This window comes from Pyricularia pennisetigena, chromosome 3, assembly GCF_004337985.1.
Source record: "Pyricularia pennisetigena strain Br36 chromosome 3, whole genome shotgun sequence".
NCBI classification, from domain to species: Eukaryota; Fungi; Ascomycota; class Sordariomycetes; order Magnaporthales; family Pyriculariaceae; genus Pyricularia; species Pyricularia pennisetigena.
Window position 1 is genome coordinate 5,948,985 of NC_043742.1, and position 22,369 is coordinate 5,971,353.

The 22,369-nt window shown below is 51.3% G+C and overlaps 6 protein-coding genes across 6 annotated transcripts; 5 read left to right on the forward strand and 1 right to left on the reverse strand.

Annotated features, from left to right (window-relative positions):
* Positions 1-650: 650 nt before the first annotated feature.
* PpBr36_03355 (uncharacterized protein) lies at positions 651-1,849 on the forward strand (the record flags this gene model as incomplete). Its single annotated transcript, XM_029890527.1, has 4 exons — positions 651-930; positions 1,000-1,105; positions 1,249-1,735; positions 1,817-1,849. 4 exons carry the CDS (start codon positions 651-653, stop codon positions 1,847-1,849), a joined length of 906 nt encoding a protein of 301 aa, XP_029754438.1.
* Positions 1,850-4,153: 2,304 nt separating this feature from the next.
* Positions 4,154-7,129, forward strand: PpBr36_03356 (uncharacterized protein; the record flags this gene model as incomplete). The annotated part of the gene is made up of 2 exons (XM_029890528.1): positions 4,154-4,277; positions 4,356-7,129. The coding sequence occupies 2 exons, from the start codon at positions 4,154-4,156 to the stop codon at positions 7,127-7,129; spliced, it is 2,898 nt and encodes a 965-aa protein (XP_029754437.1).
* Positions 7,130-8,215: 1,086 nt separating this feature from the next.
* PpBr36_03357 (uncharacterized protein) lies at positions 8,216-11,415 on the reverse strand (the record flags this gene model as incomplete). Its single annotated transcript, XM_029890529.1, has 6 exons — positions 8,216-8,580; positions 8,647-9,202; positions 9,283-9,561; positions 9,643-10,901; positions 10,976-11,141; positions 11,368-11,415. The coding sequence occupies 6 exons, from the start codon at positions 11,413-11,415 to the stop codon at positions 8,216-8,218; spliced, it is 2,673 nt and encodes an 890-aa protein (XP_029754436.1).
* A 4,684-nt stretch (positions 11,416-16,099) lies between these two features.
* On the forward strand, positions 16,100-16,360 carry PpBr36_03358 (uncharacterized protein; the record flags this gene model as incomplete). The annotated part of the gene is made up of 2 exons (XM_029890530.1): positions 16,100-16,185; positions 16,261-16,360. 2 exons carry the CDS (start codon positions 16,100-16,102, stop codon positions 16,358-16,360), a joined length of 186 nt encoding a protein of 61 aa, XP_029754444.1.
* A 903-nt stretch (positions 16,361-17,263) lies between these two features.
* Positions 17,264-17,848, forward strand: PpBr36_03359 (uncharacterized protein; the record flags this gene model as incomplete). Its single annotated transcript, XM_029890531.1, has 1 exon — positions 17,264-17,848. The coding sequence occupies one exon, from the start codon at positions 17,264-17,266 to the stop codon at positions 17,846-17,848; it is 585 nt and encodes a 194-aa protein (XP_029754443.1).
* Positions 17,849-18,968: 1,120 nt separating this feature from the next.
* PpBr36_03360 (uncharacterized protein) lies at positions 18,969-22,313 on the forward strand (the record flags this gene model as incomplete). Its single annotated transcript, XM_029890532.1, has 1 exon — positions 18,969-22,313. One exon carries the CDS (start codon positions 18,969-18,971, stop codon positions 22,311-22,313), a length of 3,345 nt encoding a protein of 1,114 aa, XP_029753596.1.
* Positions 22,314-22,369: the final 56 nt, after the last annotated feature.

Here is a 22,369-nt window from a genome sequence, read left to right on the forward strand (position 1 = left end):
TTGGACGACCCCGTGTAGTCTCCGTGTATTATTAGCTCTTGCCACTAAGTGTCTCCGTTGCTCAAAGGGAAAAAGAAAGAATAAAAAAAGCTAACGGAATTATTTGCTTGTCTTTGAGAGGTAACAGATCGGTGGAGGAGTCATTGACTATTTCAACAGAAATAATGTGGAACTCCTTCGCCCAGGTCGTATATAAAGGCCCTTTTTTTTCGAATTTTATCCAAAACCCACCGTGCCGAACAATCACCTAAGCTAACTGAAATCGCTAAACACGATGTCTGCTTTGCCTCACAAATACCGGCCGGGCGCGCTCACTTTCAAAAGTTTCAACACAAGGTGGATAATTGAGGTAGTCCCTTCCAATGAAACTGGATTCGGCGGGCGAGCACCCCTCAGGCTTCCGTCCTCGTCACCTCCAACGGGTGAGGCAGGCGCCACTCGTCGTCCTGCGTCAGAATTTTCCCGACTTCTTTTATTTTTGAAAGAAATCTAAAAGATTTATATGATGTTTTCTTTTCCTTCTCTCAACTTCATAACCCCCCTCTCTTTCTCTCTCCCTCTCTCTCACTCACCTCGCGCTACGTCATACCCATTCGTTTGTTCACTGCAAACGACAGCATTGTATTCCATCAAGTCGACGTACAGACACTATGAACGAGCTTTCCTACTACGAACAAAAGACGAAAAACATCCACAATAGAATCGGCATCTCCAAGCCCGCCCGCCTGCTACTGAAAGCGATCGATGACTTGCAAGCTGGCGCATTGGAAGAGTCCGAACTCCGTCGAATGATTCGAATCTCGCCTAGATATCGAACCATAATCTCCCAGACTATATCAGACATTGCCGATTTCATTCTCGATCACCCGGAAGAATCGAAGACGGGTGCCATTCTGATCCAGCTTCTGGCAAGGATTCTCCAGGTCGCTGGTCAGAACATCCGTCGCCATTTTTGTTGGATGCCATGTCAGTCAATTATTTGATGCTAATCCTGTACAGACGGTATTGCCGAGCCGATGCTGCCTTTCATGAAGTTCCCGCGCGAAGTACGCGACCTGATATACTTTTACTACCTCCACTGTCGTTATGGTCAGCACAAGACCATGTACCCCGGGACTAAGAAGCACACATGTCCCTGCAGCCATGCGAATCAAGTTAGGAGCTTCAGGGATATGCAAGTCAACTATGACAATTCGTGTTTTGATGGACTATATGCGAATGCTGACCAGCGTTGACCTCGTTTCCTAGGTGGCTTAACAAGCAAATGGCACTCTCCCAGGTCTGCAAAGCAATTCGGGAGGACTTCATGGCCGTCTTTTACCGAGAGCACAAGTTTTACTTCAACTGCACCTGCGAAATGGACTATTTCATCAAGAACAACAAGGACTTGCAGCGAAACATAGTTTCTATCCAGCTTCACTGGTGTGGCCCCCGAGCAGACAAGGCATTCCAGGCACTCAAGACATGCCCAAACCTTAGGCAAATGGTTATTGTGCCTTCTGCAGCTACGACGCGCCATCTCGTGCCGAGGCAGCAGATTTTCAACCGTTTTTTTGCACATACTTCACGCCCGCGACTAACTGATGCCCTGGGAATGGATGAGCTCATCACCCTGCGTGGAATCACCACCGTCAGCGTCCAGCATGTACCCGGTCGTCAGGGACAGAAGCGAACAAATGAAGAATTGGCCAACTTGAACGAGATTCTTCAGAAATATGTCAAGCAAGACAAGGAGGTATGCCAGGGACACCAATCAGGATGATATCCAAAGCTTGCACAGGAGGGCCCATCAACTGATTTTATCGTCTCTCGAAAGGTTGGATATGGCGAGGAACAGATGGATTCCTGAGTCCTCAGACGCCGAGCGCGGGATACACTCAAGTTTTGGCCCGATGCTTTGACATTATGAAGAGCACCTCCAGACGCAATAGACTCTAAGCGCCTGGATTCTTATGCTCGCTATGATTCGCTATGATTTGCTGCTTAACAAAGCTCGAATTTCGGAGGATTGATGAATCTTTTGTGAGGTGCAGCTACCGAGGCAAGGGAGAAGACATAGGAGAAAAGAACAGGGACGAGATGTACTCACCTCGCAACTGTGTGGTATCTTGGGTTCCCGAGGACTGGGTACTCACTCTGCTGTTTTATGTTCGTGGCATTCAGTCGCGATCTTGTTCTACGACGCTAGGTTCCGCGACAATTTATACGTGTCTATCTTCTCACAACGATTTTGTCAACGATGGTTAGACAGGCCGAAACTGGATTTGCGCCGAAAGCAACACCTGCGAGCACAATATATTTTCTTGCGGTCCGTCTGCTCATTGATCTAGGTGGCAAACAGTAGATATGCTCATTGCATACTCGAGTATCCCAGCCAGTGTCACAGCACCGTCAAGTGGCACGCGAGATGATGTAGCAACAGATAAATTACGAGAGGCTCCATAGCACTAGACCAGACAAGCTGGGTGAGAGGTCCCGTACTCAAAAAGCGTTGCCGATATCAGTCTCCGTCTTTATGCGCGAAGCATCCCGGCTCAAGACCAGCCCGGGGAGGAGCAAGGGCTGGCCGAGTACCAAGGAATCGACGGGATAATAGTGGTATCACAACTGCAGTTAAGAAGCCCTTAATTCGAGAAGATTGCATGAGAAAATTGGCTGCCCAAGGTAGGTTTCTGCCATAGAATCCAGGGCGGCACTCATGGCTACGCGCCAGTGTCTGCAACATACTGCAGAGCACACATTACCAAGCAGCATAATGCAGCTTATTAGTGACTTATGGTGCACCAGGGGAGAAGGGTGGGAGTCACTTGATGCTTCCCCTTTCTTTTTTTTTCTTTTCGTTCGTGAGCTTTTGTGTGAAGTCGAAATTAGCTTGGGGAAAAAAGAAAATCTTGAGATGGAAGGTCCAGTTTTGTGGTTGGCCATGTCTGATGAGTCAGCATTGGCAACAGACCCTCTTTTTTGATGGGTGTTTGGACAAGTGCTTTCTCAAAGGCGGCAGGCTGTCGAGCAGAAGAAGAAGGGGGGGGGGGGAAGAAGAACCAAGACGGCTAAATCTGCAGAAACTCTCCAGCGATCAGACATACTGTACTATCATTATATCATATCACATAATAACAGCTACGTTTTCCTGTCAAGGAGAAGCATGTCATGGCAGATGTCGGCCACCAGATGTTAAATGTTGAATTCCCTTAGAACGAATTTGAACATTTAACTTCGGTGCCTTGTCTAGTCTGGCGAGTCTATGGGCATAGAGTAATTAGACGACTAAGCTGGTAAGGTAGGCAATTTACCTCTGTTGCAGTCACTGCCCAGGCACCATGACATATTGATTGTGCTTTGAATGGGCAATCTTGTGCCTGCGGGCCGTCAGCATGGGTTCGGGCCACACGCCAAGCATGCATCTGCGCTGACTGCTGAAGCCAAGTCGGAAATCCGGCTCTTCTTGTTCGTTCAGGGTGGTTTATTGAGGCCCCGCTCTGCGTCTAATTGCGCCGTTTGTCGCGTGAGCCCTTGCTCGATTTTGAAAGATTCGAGAAGAAAAGGATTCGCCAATCCCAACTCGCTGTCAACAAAACAATGTACAGCCAGATAAGCAAGCCACCCAGGAAAAGAAGAAAAAGTGCATGCCGCCGGAGATACCATTCCGTATGGGGCAATCCCCCCCTCTTCTCCCTAACAGATCCATCCTCCTATTCCCAGGCCCTCAAGTTCGGGGGAGGAGGGTGTGGGGGATTCACGTTCAGGAATCCATTCAATCTCTGAGCGAATGAGTTGCTCCATTTGCAATTCGGAGTTTGTACACCTTCCGTGCCTACCTACTTTAGTCTGTATCCTCCTGTAGCTTCTATACCCTCGACATTTATTTTGCCAATCGAGACCACATACTTTGTCGAATCACAAGGAGAGACTACAGAACCCCGGAAAAAGAAGAGGCTTACATCAAATCCAGACAGCTCAGGTGAGACGGAGTGGGAAGGAGCTACCAGCAAGCAAAGCATACATCAAACAGAGCAAAAGCAACAAAGGGGAAACCAGTACCCAAGAGACCTAACTCGTGGGGAACCTGTGTTTGGTGCTACCGGGTCTCGACCCCCACCCTCTTTCTCTTCACCCGGGTGCTTGAAGTTGAGACTCAAGGCCATAAGAATCAATGCCTCTGTCCAGATGGGCGCACCGAATTCCCGGCCTAGCCGACAGAGGCTTTTATGAGACGTTGTGCCGGTTTTCATTTTGTGTAGTTGTCGTCACCATCCTCACGCAACGTATTTTTCTGGGTGAGTCGGGCTGCATCTCTCCCCGTCTTCTACTTGTTCCGTATGACTGACCAAAGACCGGGCTCAACTAAGAAAAAGGCCGCAATGACCCCCAGCGATGTGTCGCGCTGTTGTCTGGTGGCTCGTGGCCACCTCATGATACCCTTGCCAGCTGGAGGCCGTACTTTCACAAGTGGGAGCCCCGAGGGTGCCGCATGTACGAGTATCAACCAGCCGACATATATGACTGTTTGTCGGGCCGCAGACTCGTCTTTGTGGGAGACTCAACCGTGCGTCAGATCTTTTACGCAACAGCCAAGCGTCTCAACAAGGTTGTCGCAGATGAAATGCTCGTCGAGGTTCTGGTTTCGTCAAACCCACAGCATGACGTCGAGTTAGAGATAGATGGCGTGAGTCTCGTCTTTATTTGGGATCCATGGCTCAACTCGACTGGTCTGGCGACAGAACTACAGAATTTCAGCCCAGGGCCGCCATCGTCCACACCAGCAGGAAGCAGTACGACAGGGACATCTGCGGCCTTATTGCTCGTGGGTGCTCCCGGGCTATGGGCGGCCCGCAGTGGTGGGGAGGATTATTTCGAACTGTTTCAGCGCGGCATCGACTCGGTCCGGCCGTGGCTGAAGGATGGGATCCAAGTCGATTCATCCGTCTCTGGCTACAGCGACCTTCAAAACCGCATTGTCGTCGCTCCCGTGCAGGTCCCGCAATACTGGAAACTGGCACCGGCACGAGCAGAATCTCTTACCAGGGAGAAGATTTCGAGTATGAACGCTTACCTCGACGCACTGCCTGGGCAAGAGGCCTCTCACGTTATCACGGCATACAATGAGATGACGCGCCCTGGAACGCGGTTCGCCTTTGAAGACACCGGTATTCACGTCCGCGAGGCACTCGCAGATCGCAAGGCTGACATTCTGCTCAATCTGAGGTGCAACGGAGGTTTGGTCCGTCAGTCCCAAGATCATCGCAATCAGGAGACATGTTGCTCGGCTTATGAGCCTCTTCGAAGAGGCCATTACCTTGGAATACTTGCATCACTCATCGTGGCCGTCATCTACATTCGCTACAGTTCAATGCAGTCAACCCCGACTAGCAAGTACCATGCAAAACGTCGCCACGACCGGCCAGCTGCACAAAGATTTCACATGCCCCTTGCACTGCTGGGCGTCATCTTGTACTGCTACTTTTCCGATCGAACGCAACTGTTTCCGAAGGCCGCAAAGCGGTTGAGCGCCGGGGGGATTGCCGTCTCCCTTGTAGTAGGAGGCGCTGTTGCCGCCGCATCTCTACGCAGATGGCTCCCTAGTCCTGTTCCCAATCGCAGTAGTGACAGAAAAAGGCCATGCTCGGTCCCGCCGCTAAAGTCTAGGCAGAGAAAGTTTCCAAGGCTTGAACCAGATGACGACCCTGGGTTTCTATCTCGTGAGCTGACTGAAGAGTGGAAGGGATGGATGCAGGGCCTGCTTCTGATTTTCTCTTACCAAGACCTCTCAGACCAGCTGTGGGCTAACAAAATATCTCGCCTGCCCCCCGCTGCCTATCTGTTCATTCTTGCATACGGCCATACCACATACTTCTTGCGGACCAATGACTACTCGTTCAAGAGGGTCGCCAGTGTCATCTGGCGCTTGAACGCACTTCCCTTCTTAGTTTCGATGGCCATGGACGCCGACGGAGGCCTCTATTCATTTCCGCGATTGGCAACCTTCTGGTTCGTCATCGCTTATTGCACCCTTGGATTTGCCCAGCGCTTCAACTTAAATCCCGCGGTAGTGCTGCTCAAGATATGTCTTGCTGCCGTGGCCACAATAAGCCTTCTCCGCACAGACTCGGTTTTTGCCCTTATAGGCTGGATAATAAGCCATGCAGTTCCCAAAGTAACACTGGACGTCGTTGCTGTGCGCCAAAGAATCGAACTGGACCGCCTGGTCCCGTTCTTCGGCATGGCAGTTGCCGTCACTGCCCACCGCGCTGCCATCATCAAGGCGTCCTACACACGACTGCACGAGGAGCGAGCGCACCAGCTTTCACCACTGCCAGGAGTTCCGATAAATGACGCAGCAAGCAAGCCCCTCCGTCACGATGCGACTGCATTAGCAGCAGCTACAGGCCCGAATACTCTCGATCGCATGATAGCAACTCTTTTGTATCCCGACGACCTGGCATCCTGTGTCATCTGGCCCCTCATTGTTGCCACAATAGTGCTCGCCGGCTTTGGCCTGTTTTTTGTCGTGACCCTTGCGATTCCGGGCGTCTTCTCTGACATGGAGATCTACGATTACTGGCACCCATACTTTTCATGCCTCCCAGTTCTCGCATATGCACTGATGCGCAACATACACCCTTCGCTTCGTCGTGTCGGCTTCCCGCTCTTGGCCGCTCTGGGTCGCATATCACTCGAGACGTACGTGCTCTGTCATCACTTGTGGCTAGCCGGAGATGGTAGGAGCCTTCTCAGGCTTGGGCTGGCCCGCCGCGCGGGGTTGGGGAGGTTCCAGCAAGACAGGTCCTTCGCAGCGGCTGGTTGGGTGGCCGAGACCATGGTCGTTGGTGTTGTTTTTATTTGGATCAGCTGGCACGCCAGGCAGGCCGTGGCAGAGCTGGGAAGATTGTTGGTGGGCGATGCTGGCGTTGCACCGCAAACCTCAGGGATTGGTTCTTCAGGGAGCAAGGACGACCTCGAGAGCGGCTGCTACAGGTACGGCACCTCCAGCCGTGCCCAGTCGGATCGTTCAGGCCTAAGTGACCGCTCAAAGCCACGGATCACAAATGTGACACCCAGTACAGGCAGTACCAAGCTCAGAGTTGGCGTGGTGGTACTGTTGGGCTGGTTGAGCCTTTTCTTGTATTGACCGTCGGCTTGAGTGCCTGGCGGGGTGTAGTTACATGAATTTTCCGTCCGGACATTACTGTAGTCTAAATGATAATCTGATCTGTTAATAATTTCTACTTGTCTGAGTGCGCAAACGAGTTTATTTTGGGTTGGCCAACAGTTTCTTTTTTCTTTTTTTTCTTTTTTTTTCCTCGTTACACTGAATCAAAGACTGAAATCCTTCAGTGTCGGCCCCAATTTTTCCACGGCCAACTCACCAATCTCGTATCTTGACTTGAGAGTAAGCAAGAGAAAAAAAAGAAAAAAAAAACACAAGAAGCAAAAAAGAAGACAAGAACGGAGAGGAATTGTGTGAGTAATGCAATTACTAAACAGGCTGTAACCCGTGCACGTAGATCATTTCGATATCATCCCAGTCAAAGAAGTACGCCTCCATGGCTCCTCTCCCAACCCACATCCCATTTCCAGTAACCTTTGGCAAAGAAAATATACTACTGCTGGCAGGCAACGGTGTACGATAGCAGAAAGAAGAGAGAAAGAGAAAAAAAAAAGCCTATGTAGAAGGAATCTGAACGATAGGATCTCCATACCGGCCATCCCAAATTATGAAAACAGAATCAGAATCGGAATCGGAATCGGAATCCAAAAAAAATAATGAACAAGGACTGGGTTGGTCATCAAAATACTCCTGAGATAGAGAAGGCGCATTATTGAACAGCAACCCTCTGATCCACATGTGAGTTTTGCTTTCGGTTTCTTTTTTTCCCCCACCAAAATAAAACTGGTGTCCAGCATGTATATGTCCCCAAAAAATAAATAAAAATAAAAATGAAAAAAAAAAAAGCTCCCACCCGTATATCAAGAGGTGTCCCCAGACATTTCCATCATTAGTAGATACGTTATGGAAAAAGTATATCAAAACGAGACTTTTCGACGAAATCTCATCGAATCTGGTCGTGGTACAAGAAAAGGCTAGTCTATATGCCTTTGTATGTGAGTCGCTCGCTGGTTAAATGGTTGCAAAGCCATGTCGACCGGCATATGAACAGTCATGTGACAAGCGTGTCAAATAAATGCCCGTTAGTGCCTGTCAGTAGGTAGTACCTCATGCCTCGTCGATACGGACCTGGGGGCAGGCTTCCGCGGTGGCCGAGTCGATCTTTTCGGCACCCCCGTTCGACTCGTCAGACGTAACGCCGTCATTAGAGCTCGAGTCTGTACTGGGAGGGCTAGTGCTTTGGGGTGTGTTCGGCTCCATCGTCAAGTTTGGTGTAGGGGCAGCAGAGTTAACATCGACCTGAAGGCCCGCCGCGGCACCAGATCCCGCTCCGCTACCGACGGCAGACATCAAGCGATCTATGGCAGCAATCTGCCGGCCATTGCTAACCTTCTTGAGCGAATTGAACTGTGGCTTCATCTCCTCAACAAATGCCTGCCTTTCAGCTCCGTTGAGTTTTTCGAGCAGTTTTTCTGTAATAAGCGGGTAATTAGTGGGGTGCTTTCCTGGTTAATCAGATTACCGCAGGATGCACTTACGGACTACGTAGTTTGCATATTGATCCTTCATCATGAGCTGGAGAGGACTGGTGCCATCTGGTCCCGGAGTTGTGATGATCTTGCGGATCGCGGTGCGGTCTTCAGCCGTGCCGCTGACGATGCATCTTTCCACGACGTTCGAGGCCAACTTGTTCTTAGAAAGTAGCACAATCTGGCCGAGGACGATTGAGATGATCTTCTGCCGGTCTTCGGGCTTCCCGTGGGTAATGATGTGCTGGATCACATAGTTGCCGTAAGGATCCGTCGTTAGCATGGGAGCGTGCTGGTGAAGCTCATGCATGATGGTAGCCTTGTCCGCATCGGACCCATGCTCCATCATCCGTTGAATGACACGGCAGCCATAGTTGTGCTGCGAAAGCTGGATGACCTGGCCCCTAATGGAATCCATAACAAAGCTGATATACTGGCGAGGGACCAGTTCGATTATCTTCTGTACCACATGGTTGCCGTTGGCATCCTTAATGATCTTGACAATGTCGACCTCTAGCTCCTTGACAAGCTCAGCCTGCTGCTCGACGAGAACATGCTCCAAGGCCTGGTTTGTGCGAAGGCGTTAGTACCGATCGGCCGTTTACAAAACCAAAAAAATTCATGTAGGGGCATGGGCAAACAAACCTTTTGAACAACCCGGCAGGCATACATCTCAGTGGAGAGGCTAACCATTTTCCCCTTCATCTGAGACGCTAGAGCCTTCTTTTGTACCTGGTTGCCGTGCTCAAAAAACTTTTGGATGACGTAATTGCCGAAGACATCCTTCATCAGCTGTACAGCATTTGGCTCCAGCTCCTTGAAAATCTGGTCCTTCTCGTCGCTGTTGGCGGTCTCCAGCTTTGACTGGATAAATCGAGATCCGTGCTGATCACCACTGAACTCGACCACATAGTTGTAAATGTCCTAATGCCCAAGTGAGTCAGCACATATTCTTCGAGATATGCCTTGGTTTGGTGGGGATGCTCGCGTGGCTCCCAATCCTACCTTGAGTTCATATTTCTTTGCTGACTTGGAGGTGGCGCGAAACTCGTCCAACAAACGACTTCGGCCACCGCTGATGGGGTCTTGACTCTTGAGGCCGTGCGGGGGATGCATCGGCAGGCCCGTATGACCATAGGGACTGTAGGGCAAGCCAAACTGAGGAAACGGCACAGGTGCCCGGAAACCATTGCCGTATTGATCGTACAGCTGGGTAGGATAAGCCGAGGGGATAGTTTGTGCGTAGTATGGGTGTGGCGGGTAAAAGGCTGGCTGTTGCTGCCCTGGGAGATGAATCGCGTGCGAGTGGGTGGATGATATGTAGCTGTTTGTCGAGCCGCGCCGCTCGTTCTCCAGACCATTCCTAGGATCCCTAGACGCCGGCCTACTGCCCCAGCCATTGGAAATGATGGATGCCTCACTCATATGCCTCGGGCTTGCCAGGTTGGTCCTCATGTTCAAGCCTGGAGAGTTGCGGTCGGGTATACTCCCTCGCTTGCCGTTTGAATAGTCAGACATGATGCCTTCCTGGTGTGCCTCGGGGATGCTGAAGCCATTATGGCCGGGCTTGAAGGCTGTTACTCCGTTCGAGTCCCAGGGTTGAGAACCCGGGTTGAACTGGAAGGATCGAGCGGATTGAAAGTTGGACGTGGCCGTGTCTGAAGCATCGTTGATCGTCACACTCCTCTTGAAGGTCTCGTGTAGGTCTTGCTGGTCAAGCTGCGTTGCGCTATATGCGCGCGTGGGGCCTGACTGTGCCGGGAAGGAAGAAGATGAGTGCGGCTGGGGTCGGCCCGGGTGAGCCATCCCAGACACGTGCGCTGAATAAGCGTTTTCGTAGCCTTGCAGCGCATCGGTGGTCCCAGCTTGCCCTCCAGCGTATCCGTTACGAGAATCGGTTCGCATGTTGAGTGGCTTGGAGTCAACACCGAAGCCAGTGCTGAGGGGATAGCCGGATGGGCTTTCGGTCTCATCGGATGTCATCGAGGTGTATCGGAAGGCATTTGACGTCGTTTCGAAGGCAGATTGTCTTTGACGATTCAAGCTGAAGCCGGGGCCGTGGTTTATCGGAGGCCGGCTGTTCGTGAAGCCGCTGGACGCATGGATATCGTTAAAGCTGTCCCGTGTGCGAGTAGGCGAAGTAGCCCCAGAACTCTTTCTTTGTGAGTTATCAGCAGTCTCCCAAGGGCCTCTCCTTGACCAAGAATCAACGTCTGACTTCGCTGCAAGGGCGCCAGCCCCAGTTTGCCCGTTTTCATCGTTTCCTGTAGAGCAGAGGGACGTCAGAAAGCGAAACCTCAGTATCATTTAGGAGCAGTCCGCCACAATGACAACATACCACGAGAGGTAGGGGGCTGCGACTTGGGGAAGGAGCCTAGGTTACTGCTCCAAATGTTCTGGCGCTTCCAGTCAGGTCCCTGGTAGGATATCCCACCTCCCAGAGTCTGACCAGCCTTATCGCCTGCGTTCGACATGGTGTAGTTCGTAAAGCGACTCTGCCGGGCCTGGATAATACGCAAGAGGAAAGAAAAGTCAGCATTATCTCGCCATTACAATCACCGGAACGCTCGGCGGTTCGACGGGGCAAGCGCGAGGGCAAGAGAGAGGGTCTGGTGGTTGCAGAGACTGTCTACGCGACAGACCAAAGGCAGCTAGCTAATGATTGCGCCTTCTGCTCATTCTAGACTTTGCAAGGGATCAATCAAGACGGTATGAAAAGGTCAGACTCACGGCAGACGCCATGACGCCGGATGATTGATGGTTCGTCGAGGAGGTCATGGAATTGTAGCGGGTCTTGGGGTGGTCGCAAAGTTGGGACGACGGGGGGATGGATGCAATCGCTATCAGACGCAGGGTGGAGGCCGTTGAAATAGTTTGTTTAAATCTTGCAGCGATATGCAGTATGTGCGCAAGTGTACATAAAACGAAACGAGGATCGCTTTTTTTGTATTATGTCATGAAACCCGTGCGGTTGAAGAGTTTGATGATCTTATGATGGAATATGATTAGGGAGTAGAGATGCGGTATGTAGGCGTGCTATGTTTGAAGCAATGTCGAGCAAAATGTACGGGGAAAGCGCTTTGTGGCCAGAGAGAAGAAGAAAGTCAGCATTATGGGTCGAGTGAATCGAGCCGATGAAAAGAAGGTTGCAAGTTCAATATTAAAAGGAAGCAAAAAAAGACAGACAAGAATGGGAAAAAAATCAACTGAACAGTAGAATAAAAGCTGACGGTTGGTTTTTGGGCTTCTCCCGCTGTGAGTAGTGAGTGCATAGGGAGAAAAAAAAAAAAAAAAAAAAAAAAAAAAAAAAAAAAAAAAAAAAAAAAAAAAAAAAAAAACTGCGCCAACGGATGGATGCCCTCAATCAAGACGAAGCCGTCGTGGCAGTTCGCAAACTGAACGTGGGACGCTATGATGTGGGAGAATCCTAACTAGGACCGCGCACCCACTTGACGCTGTCCTGGCAGGCTGTAACCTAGGCGCTAGCACAGGTGGCAGCAGGCATTGGAATTGCTAAGCGTTGACCCAAGTCCTCACACTGTGGGTTCGCACGCATCCGTCTGGTTTAGAGTGCAGGTAAGGCTGATAGGTGCCGGCAACTGGCCCCGCAATCGAACTTGAATGGGACTCAAGTCGACGTAAAGCAGGAAAACCCCCCCAGTCAATAGCAATAAGATTTGGCAGCTAGTAATGATAAAAAAAAAAAAATACCCTAGCGACTGGCTGGGAAAGAAGCCTTTTAAACGGGGTTGAAAAAGACGGGATTGCAACAATGGAAGGGTGAGATGAAATGATGAAAATTAAAGATGGGTGTACACAAGTGAGTGGGCACAATGACGGTGACAAAATGCCCATCGGGCTGGTGACGCTAACATCAATGCAGGTGGGCGGGGGCACTCACAAAATACAAACAAAAAGAAGCAGTCTGTTCGATATGTAGGTATGTATGTATGTGAATCTTGGACTGAGGTTCGGGTCGGATATATATGCCAGTGTGCTCCAGATAGATATATGACCGACTCGTGCGGCAGCAACACCTTCGATCGGGTACCGTTGGTTAGGTAAGGTGAGCGAGGTTCACAGTTGCCAAACAATCAATCTTGTCCAATCAAGACGGTTGAGTGCTTTCTGATGGACTGGTATATACGATAGAGTTGGTGTCGATTGGAATGATATATGCTTGGTTTGGCTGAATTTTGGTCCAGGGCCGCAGTTTAAACGTGCCCACAAATGTGATTCGTAGTTGGAAGGGGGCCGACCGGGACTGAGCAGGGGTCGGAGGTGGTAAGGTAAGACTTTGAACCTGAGAGGTCGTTGTCAGGTTGGTGTGGGTGTGGTATTGGGTCGATTTAACTTGCCTCCACCTTACTACCTTGCCTGCCTACCTAGGCAATTCCAGGTCTAGATGAAGGCAAAATCTGAGAGGTAAAAAAAAGTCTTTTGGCTGTCCCGGTATTCTGCAGAATCACCCAGCAGTCAAAACAAGCAAGGCCAATGACGATGAATGGCGATGCGGCCGGCGGGAGGGTAGTTGGGAGGAAGAAGTCGGCAAAAAGTCTAGCAGCAAGTCAAGGGAAAATTTTCCAGCGTTCGCATGGGAAGATTACCGTGCGGACGCTTGCGTGCCTAGTCTGCTGGTTTTGTTTTCTTGGTTGGCGTGGCTTGCTCTCTGGCAGCTGTCCGGGTGGGCCGTCCAACCCCAGAAAATCGGAAGCGATCGAGAAGTATTTGATTGGATCGTCTCAAACCGGCCCGAGAAGGGAGCAAACCAATACTGAACTGGAGCGTGCGGCAAAGCACGAAAGAAAGATCAAATCTCGAGCCAAGTCGCGTGCCCGATTCCTTGACTTTTGATGACCTTTCTTTACCTTGGATCCGCCTTGTTCTGCGATTTGCCGTCCTGAGTGTCAAAACCCCGTAAAACAAAGAGTTCTCTCTTCTTTTTTTTTTCCCCCTGTAATAGTCAAACCCAGTTGATCGATGGTCTCCAGGCTCTGAACCTTCACCTGTATGTGGGCGGGCGGGAAGGATATCGTCGGTTAGCAGGCTCTATCGGATTTGCACACGGCACACATTTATTTCTTTTTTTGTGTCTTTGTGCCCTCTGGATCTCGTCTCATAAATATGCGTCCAACTACGGTAACGAAGAAAAGCAAGATGGAAAATGCAGCATAGACCACTTACTCAATGCTCGCTTGTTGAGATTGACCACTTTTCTGTGGCGGTCAGTCCGAATGTCCGAGTAAAATTCGAATCTCTCCGTCCAACCAAGCAAGAATGCTGGACCCCCAATGGATTGCTGCGTCAAATTGAAGCAGCTAGCCAGCCTGGTACAGTGACACACAAGTCCACAGGGTGAAGCAAGAGAGAGACCGAGTAACAGGAGACCTGTTCGTCAAGGCTCTCTTGGGACGATAGCAATGTATGTGGTTGCCCCCCAATACCCAGTGTTTCCTTTTTTTTTTTTTTTTTGTGGGTTGTTTGCAATGTTCGGAGACCCTACAAGCAGCCTTTGTTTTCCTGTTTGCTCGTTCTATTGCGTACCACCACCGCCCTTTCCCGCCGGGTTCCGGGGATGAGACTGGCGAAGACGGACGGCTTCTTTCGAGCTAGGTGCTGCTATTCGCCGAGTATGCGATAGGTGGCTTGCCTTGGCGTGCACAGTGCTTTGTGGGCTTATTGCTTCTTCGAACGCAACGCAACCAGACTTTCCAAACTGTAAAGGTGCGGGCCGGACTGATTGCTAGTGAGAGAAATCTCGTACCACTCAAAAATCTTGTGGAAAGGCAGTAGGTACTCTGTAGGCTTGTCCGGGCAAATGTGATGAGATGGTAGGTAAATATATATGGGCAGTTATGTAACCAAAATGCGAGAGAACACAGAGTATCGATACTGAAATTTTGCTGTCACCAACGACGCACGTACGTGATGGATCTCAAGGTATGGTAAGTATATTATGGTATTAACGAGTGTAACGGCCAACACAGAGAGACGGCGCAAGGTCAACAGTTTATGTCCTCGCTCGCACTTAAATATGTGCGACTTGGTCATTCCAAGGTCTACACAATCATGACCTCGTGCCTGCTCCTCCGTACGGAGGAGCTGAATCCAGGGATAGCTGAAGTATCGGCCCTCTCTGTTTACTATTGCTATTGAAGGGAGGACTATCAAATGGATGGCATGTATGGTGGAGATGCGTCTGACCGTGCCAGGAATATTAGTGCTAGTCTTCTCTCGCCATTGCCCCCAGCGGAGGAGTAGGTCATCATTCTCGCGTGTACCTGATTTCTGAGCATCGTGAGTTTAGAGGAACAGGCCCAAATCTCCTTGATTCCATTTGCTCCTCAAAATCAAACCCATCAGCCCGTATACAGAGGGACGGGAGGGTGGATGCAAAGTACCTGAGACAGACATCGTACCCTCCCTGTTAAGGGCCTTGGCTGTCTCTGAACAGATCCGGCTGCTGGCATGTCCATCCATTCTCAAGTGTTGTCATCAACAGTTAGGTGCTCTGAAATTTCAAGGCGCGGCGACCCTAGCAAGCCTAGGTATGCTGTACATAGCATGGATGCCTCGTTGCATTCCGATTGATTAATTAGTTCCCGTGGCTGCATTCCGCCACGGGACCAGTCAAACGTATACACGATCGTCTTAACCGGTCAACGTTGTGTGTTCAAGTCGTCTATCGGATTTTGGGCCGCATCGCTTACAAATTTTGAATTAATTTAGCGAGAAAAAAAAAAAAAAAAAAAAAAAAGGCGTCACCGCTTTTCACGGTAAACATCATTCTCAACAATTAACAATTGAACAGCCTGCTATTAACAAACTCATCCTTCTCAGATGAGATGCGTGCAGCGCCGCCTGACCTGGAGACGTACATGAAAGGCTGACCGCATAGAGTCGGTGCTTCGTTACCTGGTGTGCAACCGAGGCTTTTCAGGGCAAGCAAAGGACAACACCCATTCGATTCTCGTAGCCAAAGAGCCGCGATTTTCATATGAAACGACGGCACGGAATAAACTTCTACTCCCTGCGATGTCTCGTGGGGGTTCATTGAGCAACCGCACAGGCACTTGACAATGCATCGGTAGTGGATCTTGTTTCGATTGCCAAAAGGAAGATTCGCCCAGGCCGTTCGTATCCCACCCCTCGATTCAATTGTTTACCACCTTGACAGTATTGGTTGTGTGTGTATGTGTGTGGACTGACTACCGCTAGCCGCTAGTTCACCCGCCCTATCTACCGAAGTAGTTGTGCAGACTAGCAATGATCAAGGGAATCAATGGATGCAAGGGCCACAGAGATACCAATGTCAGTAGTTGTAGGGCAGTAGGGAGTTCCCCGCAAACTAGTAATTTTGAAGCGGTTCATTAGAAATGATCGGGTCCATGACCTTTGAAATGCAGACAAACGAGGTGATGGGAAGCTTGGCTTCAGTTTGACAGCCCGCTCACCAGAAGAGATGACAAGCGGAGACAACCCCTCGATTGAAAATATCCTGAAGTCCGACCGAACTGTTGTCCGATTTGCCGTGCTCCAGGGATTCCCGTACAAGGAAGGAATAAAAATAGAGGGAGACAAAAAAAAAAAAAAACGAGACCTTAATTTGCTGACGGTGGATAGCGGGCGCTACGACAACAGGGGCAAGCTTGGCTTCCTTGGGTGTGCAAAGCGACCAACCGTGCTCAAGCTGGTAGCGCTACCACAAACTGGCAGCCGCTGAGCTTAGCGACGTCCCCACCATTACAGGGGTCTAGAGGGGGCTGTTCTTTCGCGGGTGCCTGTCATCCCAAGTGCATTAAGTGCACACGGACGAATCAAGGCACGGTAAACAAGGGTGCCTCGACTTTTTTTGTCGAGATTGGTTGCATTCCTCGTTGCAAATCAAAAACAGAATCCACTTACAGGGAACAAACCAATGGGGTTAGAGCCACAATCTCACGAACGGACAGGCTGCGCCTCGGGGGATATCCTTCATGTACATTCCCTCATCCCTTCTTGTTGCGTGCTTTGCCTTGTTTGCTTCTTTTTCCTTTCCCATCCCCTCCCTCTCGCCGTCGTCGCCGTCGTCGTTCAACAACGTGCTTTCTCTCGCATCGTTTAGGCGTGTGCTTTCAGCAACTGGGTTCAACTTCACTCTTTTAGTTGTTCCCGTCCAATCTTTTGTGTCGCTTGCTCCTTCTTTCGCTGCTGATATTTTGACCGTGCTTGGAACCTACGCATCTCAATAGAAGCCTTTTGTTCAACTCGCTTCCTTTGCATTGGTATGTCACTCATGCCCAGAAGGCAATCAGTCATGTTTGTTATTATCATTATTATCATCTCAGCCTGGAATGCATCATCAAACAGACTAAGATGATTATATTAAACAACAATATTGTCGTCTCTTGGGGGGACGGTGTTTTGCTCACACAAGACTCGACAGCCATGCATCATCATCATGTTTGGTACTAATCTCGATATCGAAACATTACAGGTTCCCTCGAAATTGTCGAGAGACAGCACCCCTCGGTCTTATTTCCCCATAATCACTTCGAATCAAGGGCCAGCTCCCGATTCAATATTCACTACGCTCATTTGTTGAATTACCCCCCTTTTGAATATCGCACAAACACACATCGAAACGATGCAGATTACCGAAACCCTCCTCGTTGCACGCAGCAACATCGCAGCTCGCTCCCCTATGGATAACGAGCCCCGGACCGAGAGCACAATGACGCTTATGATTGTGCTCTTCGCCCTCTTCTTCATGGGTATCCTCATGACTGCTGTGCTCCTCCTGCTCCGCCGCATCAAGCTCCAACAACAAATGCGGGCCGAGGGGCTGCCACAGTACCACGAGGCTGCCGGCAAGCGCGACCCGAACCACCGCCGCCTTACCATTCAGACAACTCCCGTTGGTGATGGCCGCCATAGCGTTCTCGTCTTCCGTGACGGCCAACCTATGCTGGCGAACCCCCAATCGCCGCCCCACTCGCCTGACAACGTCCCTCAGATCCACATCACCTTCCCCGATGAGCATGACGAGTCCGGTAGGCCCAGGAGTGGCCGTGTTATGCTGGTCCGTGTCGGTGAGAACGCTGTCGGCATGGAGCCCCTGCAAGACGACGAGCAGCTTCCTGCTTACCAGAAAGAGAACCCATCACAATTTTACTCGATCGACATTGAAAAGATCGGAGGGTTGAAGGAGAAGGATCAAACCTTTCGCTAAAGTTGGGTGCTACCCATATGTCGCGCCCGACTTTTGAAGGCCGCTGTCGTATTAATATACCTTACGACTTCGGAAGATCTACGCAGAATATAGTTTGCGGCCCACTCTTACTCAATGTTAATCCAACCCTAATCACTCAACCAATATCCTGGGCCGCCTCGGTGCGGGCTGGCCCATGCGTTGGAAATGCTAGATACCCAGTATCTTCGCACCAGGTAACAGGTACATACAGGCCTAATTGTGCCATCGATTGGCTGCGGGTCGAGGGCATAGCTGGATCACGTCAAATTACATCCAGTTTGGAGGTCGATACGCAGTTGAAGAAGACTAGAACTAGTGACATTCTTCCCTGTAGATTCTAATACAGTATAATTACGACTCATTACAAGACAAGTACGCACCGAAATTTATCACTAGCGCTAACTTTACGACCGTTTGATATGCGTCCTTACGACGTTTAATCTATGCCCTATTTTCGTGAGATTAGCCATCTTTGATGCACGAGGTGCCTCCGTGATACCTTACATTGCCTTGAAATTCCACGATTGGCAAGTTGCCGAATGAAATGATGGTTGTTGAAAACCCGGAGCGCCCAAATTTTACATTACTTTTTGTCCTTTGAGCCCCAAGTTGTTGGACGCCATCAACACACTAAAAAGTTTACGGCGCACTCACGGCAGTTGTGGGGCCGCTGCGGGAACCCCACTAGTAAACACCGATCTTTTCCCAAGTCAATTCGGTAAACCGGACCAGAGTATCGCTAAGTTTTAGGCTTTTTGACTTTCTTCAACAGTAAGTGGCCTTGTAGTTCCTTTCATTCCTTCCAAATTTCTTTTTTGCTTTCCTGTCTCTCTCTCTCCATTGCTTTCCATTCTCTTACGTGCGCTGTCTTTTGTTTTGGTCTCCCAATTTCATTTGTTGTTCTTATTGTACTTTGTTACCAATTCCGTAACGCAATGGCCTTGGGCCAAGCTGTCTGATGGCATCCTGAGCTTCCAGTCCGTCCATATCACGACTCCTTCTTGAACAGCTGCGGAACGAAACTACCACTCCCCTGGAAACAAGGCTTCAGGCCTCACTGTATCGCATAGTCCCTGAACACTCAACCCCCGCCAGTACAATGCCTTCATCACCCAAGCCCCCCGCAGCACCCGGGGGCAAGACGCCACAGACGCGCCCCGCGGCAGCCAGCAAAACCGGCACCCCCGCGACGCAAGACTACAAGACCATCGCTGCACAGTTCGCCGCCGCAAAGAAGGCTAAGGAAACAGAGGAGGCCAAGGCGCGGGCAGAGGCCCTCACACCTGAACAGATTGAGGCAAAATCTAGGCTGAATGCCCTCCAAAAGGAGCAGACAAGATTGCGAGACGCGCTCGAAGGGCGGCGCAAGGCACGCTTCGAGTCGCAGTGGACGTGGACGGTCTGGTTCTGGGTCTGGGTGCTGTTCATACACGCGGCGGGTATATTTGTCTTCACCTCGGGCTTCTTGCTGTCGCGACTTGTGCTCGAGGAGAAGTCGACGTGTGCGGAGCCGCCGACTGCTGCGCTTCCCAACGGCAACCTGCTCGGGGTCAAGGACTGGAAGGGGAGGGGTACTCCAGACGGTGGCTGCTGGCATCCCAAGACGTTCTCAAAGGCTGTGGTCGTCTTGATCGATGCGCTGCGCTACGACTTTGTGGTTCCGGCGGACGACCAGGCCGAATACCACAACGCTTTCCCTTTTATGCATCGGATGGCAGTCGAGAAGCCCAACAATGCCTTCTTGCGCCCTTTTATTGCGGATCCGCCTACGGCTACGCTCCAAAGGCTCAAGGGTCTCACCACAGGCACGCTGCCCACGTTCATTGACCTAGGCAGCAACTTTGGGGGCACTGCGATAGAAGAGGACAACTTGCTCATGCAGCTTCGCGACGCGGACCGCAAGATTGTCCACCTCGGCGATGATACCTGGACGACGCTCTTTCCGGGCTATTTCGAGCCCAACATCAGTCGGGCATACGACAGCTTCAACGTCTGGGACCTCCACACCGTCGACGCTGGAGTGCTGGAGCACATATTTCCCCTGATGAAACCGGAGCGCAAAGGCGAATGGGATGTGGTGATCGGGCATCTCCTCGGTGTGGATCATGCAGGACACCGTTACGGCCCCTCACACACGGCTATGACGGCGAAGCTACGACAGATGGACTCGTTCATCCAGAATCTCACGGCCACAATTGATGACGACACGCTGCTGGTTGTTATGGGGGACCACGGGATGGACAGCAAGGGTGACCATGGTGGTGAGAGCGACGATGAGGTCGAGGCTGCGCTTTGGATGTACTCTTCAAGGCCGGTGTTTGGGCGCACAAAGCCTGAATACGCGGCGCCACCTGCCACGGCCAAGGATAGGCCCGTGAACCAGATCGACCTAGTACCCACCCTGGCTCTGCTCCTTGGCATCCCGGTTCCTTATAACAATCTGGGCCAGCCCATCGAGGAAGCATTTGCCGGCAAGAAGGGCGATGCCTTCGGAAACCTTGCAGCCGCATCCAGGGTGGCCGCAGCTGGCCTCAGGCGGTATCAGTCGTCATATTTCGCTGCCCGGGGTATTGCCCAGGCCTCTGGCCCGGGGACACCTGCTGAGGCTTGGTCCTCGGCCGAAGCGGCCATCGCTGCAGCCGGCTCCAAGAAAGAAAAACTGCGACACGCTTACTCACTCTTCGCGCAGTACCAAGCCGAGACCCTCGCAATCTGCAAGGGACTCTGGGCTCGCTTCGATATCCCAAGCATGATACTTGGGATCCTGAACATGGCCCTTGGCCTGATGGCACTCCTTTTGTACATAGCAAGGGACAGTGATGATAGTGCCGGGTCTGTCGCTGTTGAGAACGACGACCTGGACATCGCGGAGCGAAAGTTGGAGCTCGAGGCTATTGTCAATGGGGAGAAAGACCTCTCGGTCAGACATTTGCTCGAGAGAAAATTGGTACAGTCTGCGTTGGTTGGAAGTCTGCCAGGGGCAGCATTGGGTGTTGCTGCGCAAACTTTGATGAATTCAGGGTCCTGGAAAACCACTGTTGGAATCACGGCATTGACGAGCATCGTTGCCGTGCTGACAGCCTTGCTTGGCGTTGGACGCAAGTCATTCGCCGCCCTTTTACCATCGTCGGTCTGGGCATGGCTCTCGTTTGTCATCGTCGTCAGCCAATCCGTTGGATTTGCGTCAAATTCTTACACCATCTGGGAAGACTCGATCACCCTTTTTTTCCTCAGTACTTTTGGCACCATTGCGGCAGTTTCGGCCTTCCGCCTGCCTGGATTGGCTGAGCGGACGCTCGGTGTCTACCATGGCGTACTATTCGTCCTGCTTACCAGACTCGCATCCTTTTCCAAGCTCTGTCGTGAGGAGCAGATGCCGTACTGCAGATCGACCTACTACGCCTCCGCTACCTCATCAACTTCAGCCCCTTGGCAGCTCTTCATTCCATTGATGGTGCTCGCAGTCCTCCCTTCCGTGATCAAGGCATACCTGACGCCCACCAAATCATACGAAGGCCTGGCTCCAACGTGGATCGGTTTGGTTCTTCGGGTCACCCTCTTCTTGTCATGCCTGTATTGGGCACTCGACGCAGCTGATAACTCTGGCTGGCCTCCTGTGTCAGCTAAACTTCCCGAAGGGATCCTCAAATCGCTGTCTGTCTATGTTGCACAGTTGACGCTTGCAATCGCTGTCATTGCTGGCTCGACTGCCTTTGTCTGGGCCCCTCCATCCGTATCAATCCTGACGGCAGCTGACCCTGCCAATCCTGGACGGGCGCAGATCACTGTCCTGGGGTACGGCAACGCCCACGGTGCTCGATACCTGATCCTGCCGTTGAACATTCTCTCCGCCTTAATTATAATCACCAAGCCCGTCGGACAAGGCTCACTGGCCATAATGATGTGGCAGATGTTGTCGCTTGCCGAGATCCTAGACCTCAACAACATAACACCGGCGAAAAGTCCCATCGGGCCCGCGATCCTGGCCCTACTAGCCAGCTTCCACTTCTTCAAGACCGGCCACCAAGGCGCTCTCAGCAGCATACAATGGGACGCGGCCTTTGTCCCGCTCTTCTCAATCCGATACCCATGGAGTCCCCTGCTCGTCGCCCTCAACACTTTCGCCTCTCACTTCCTGGCCGCCGCCGGCCTGCCGCTCTTACTGCTCTGGAAGGTCAACCCCAAGAGGAAGGGCCTGCTGGGCCTCGTGAGCTCCCGCGTGCTGGCCGTCTTTGTCGTCTACTTTGCCGTCCAGTCGCTGGCCACCATGGTGTGGGCCGCACACCTGCGGCGCCACTTGATGCTCTACCGCGTCTTCAGCCCCAGGTTCATGATGGCCGCCGCGGTATTGCTGCTGGTTGACCTAGTCGTCGTTTTTGTCAGCTTGTTTGGCTTCCGGTCGAACACCCTAGCCATTTCCGAGGTGTTTGGATGGGCCGAGTAGGGAGAAGAAAAAAAGAGGGCTTCGTGGTTTCTGGAGCATAGGATATGTTCTTTGCG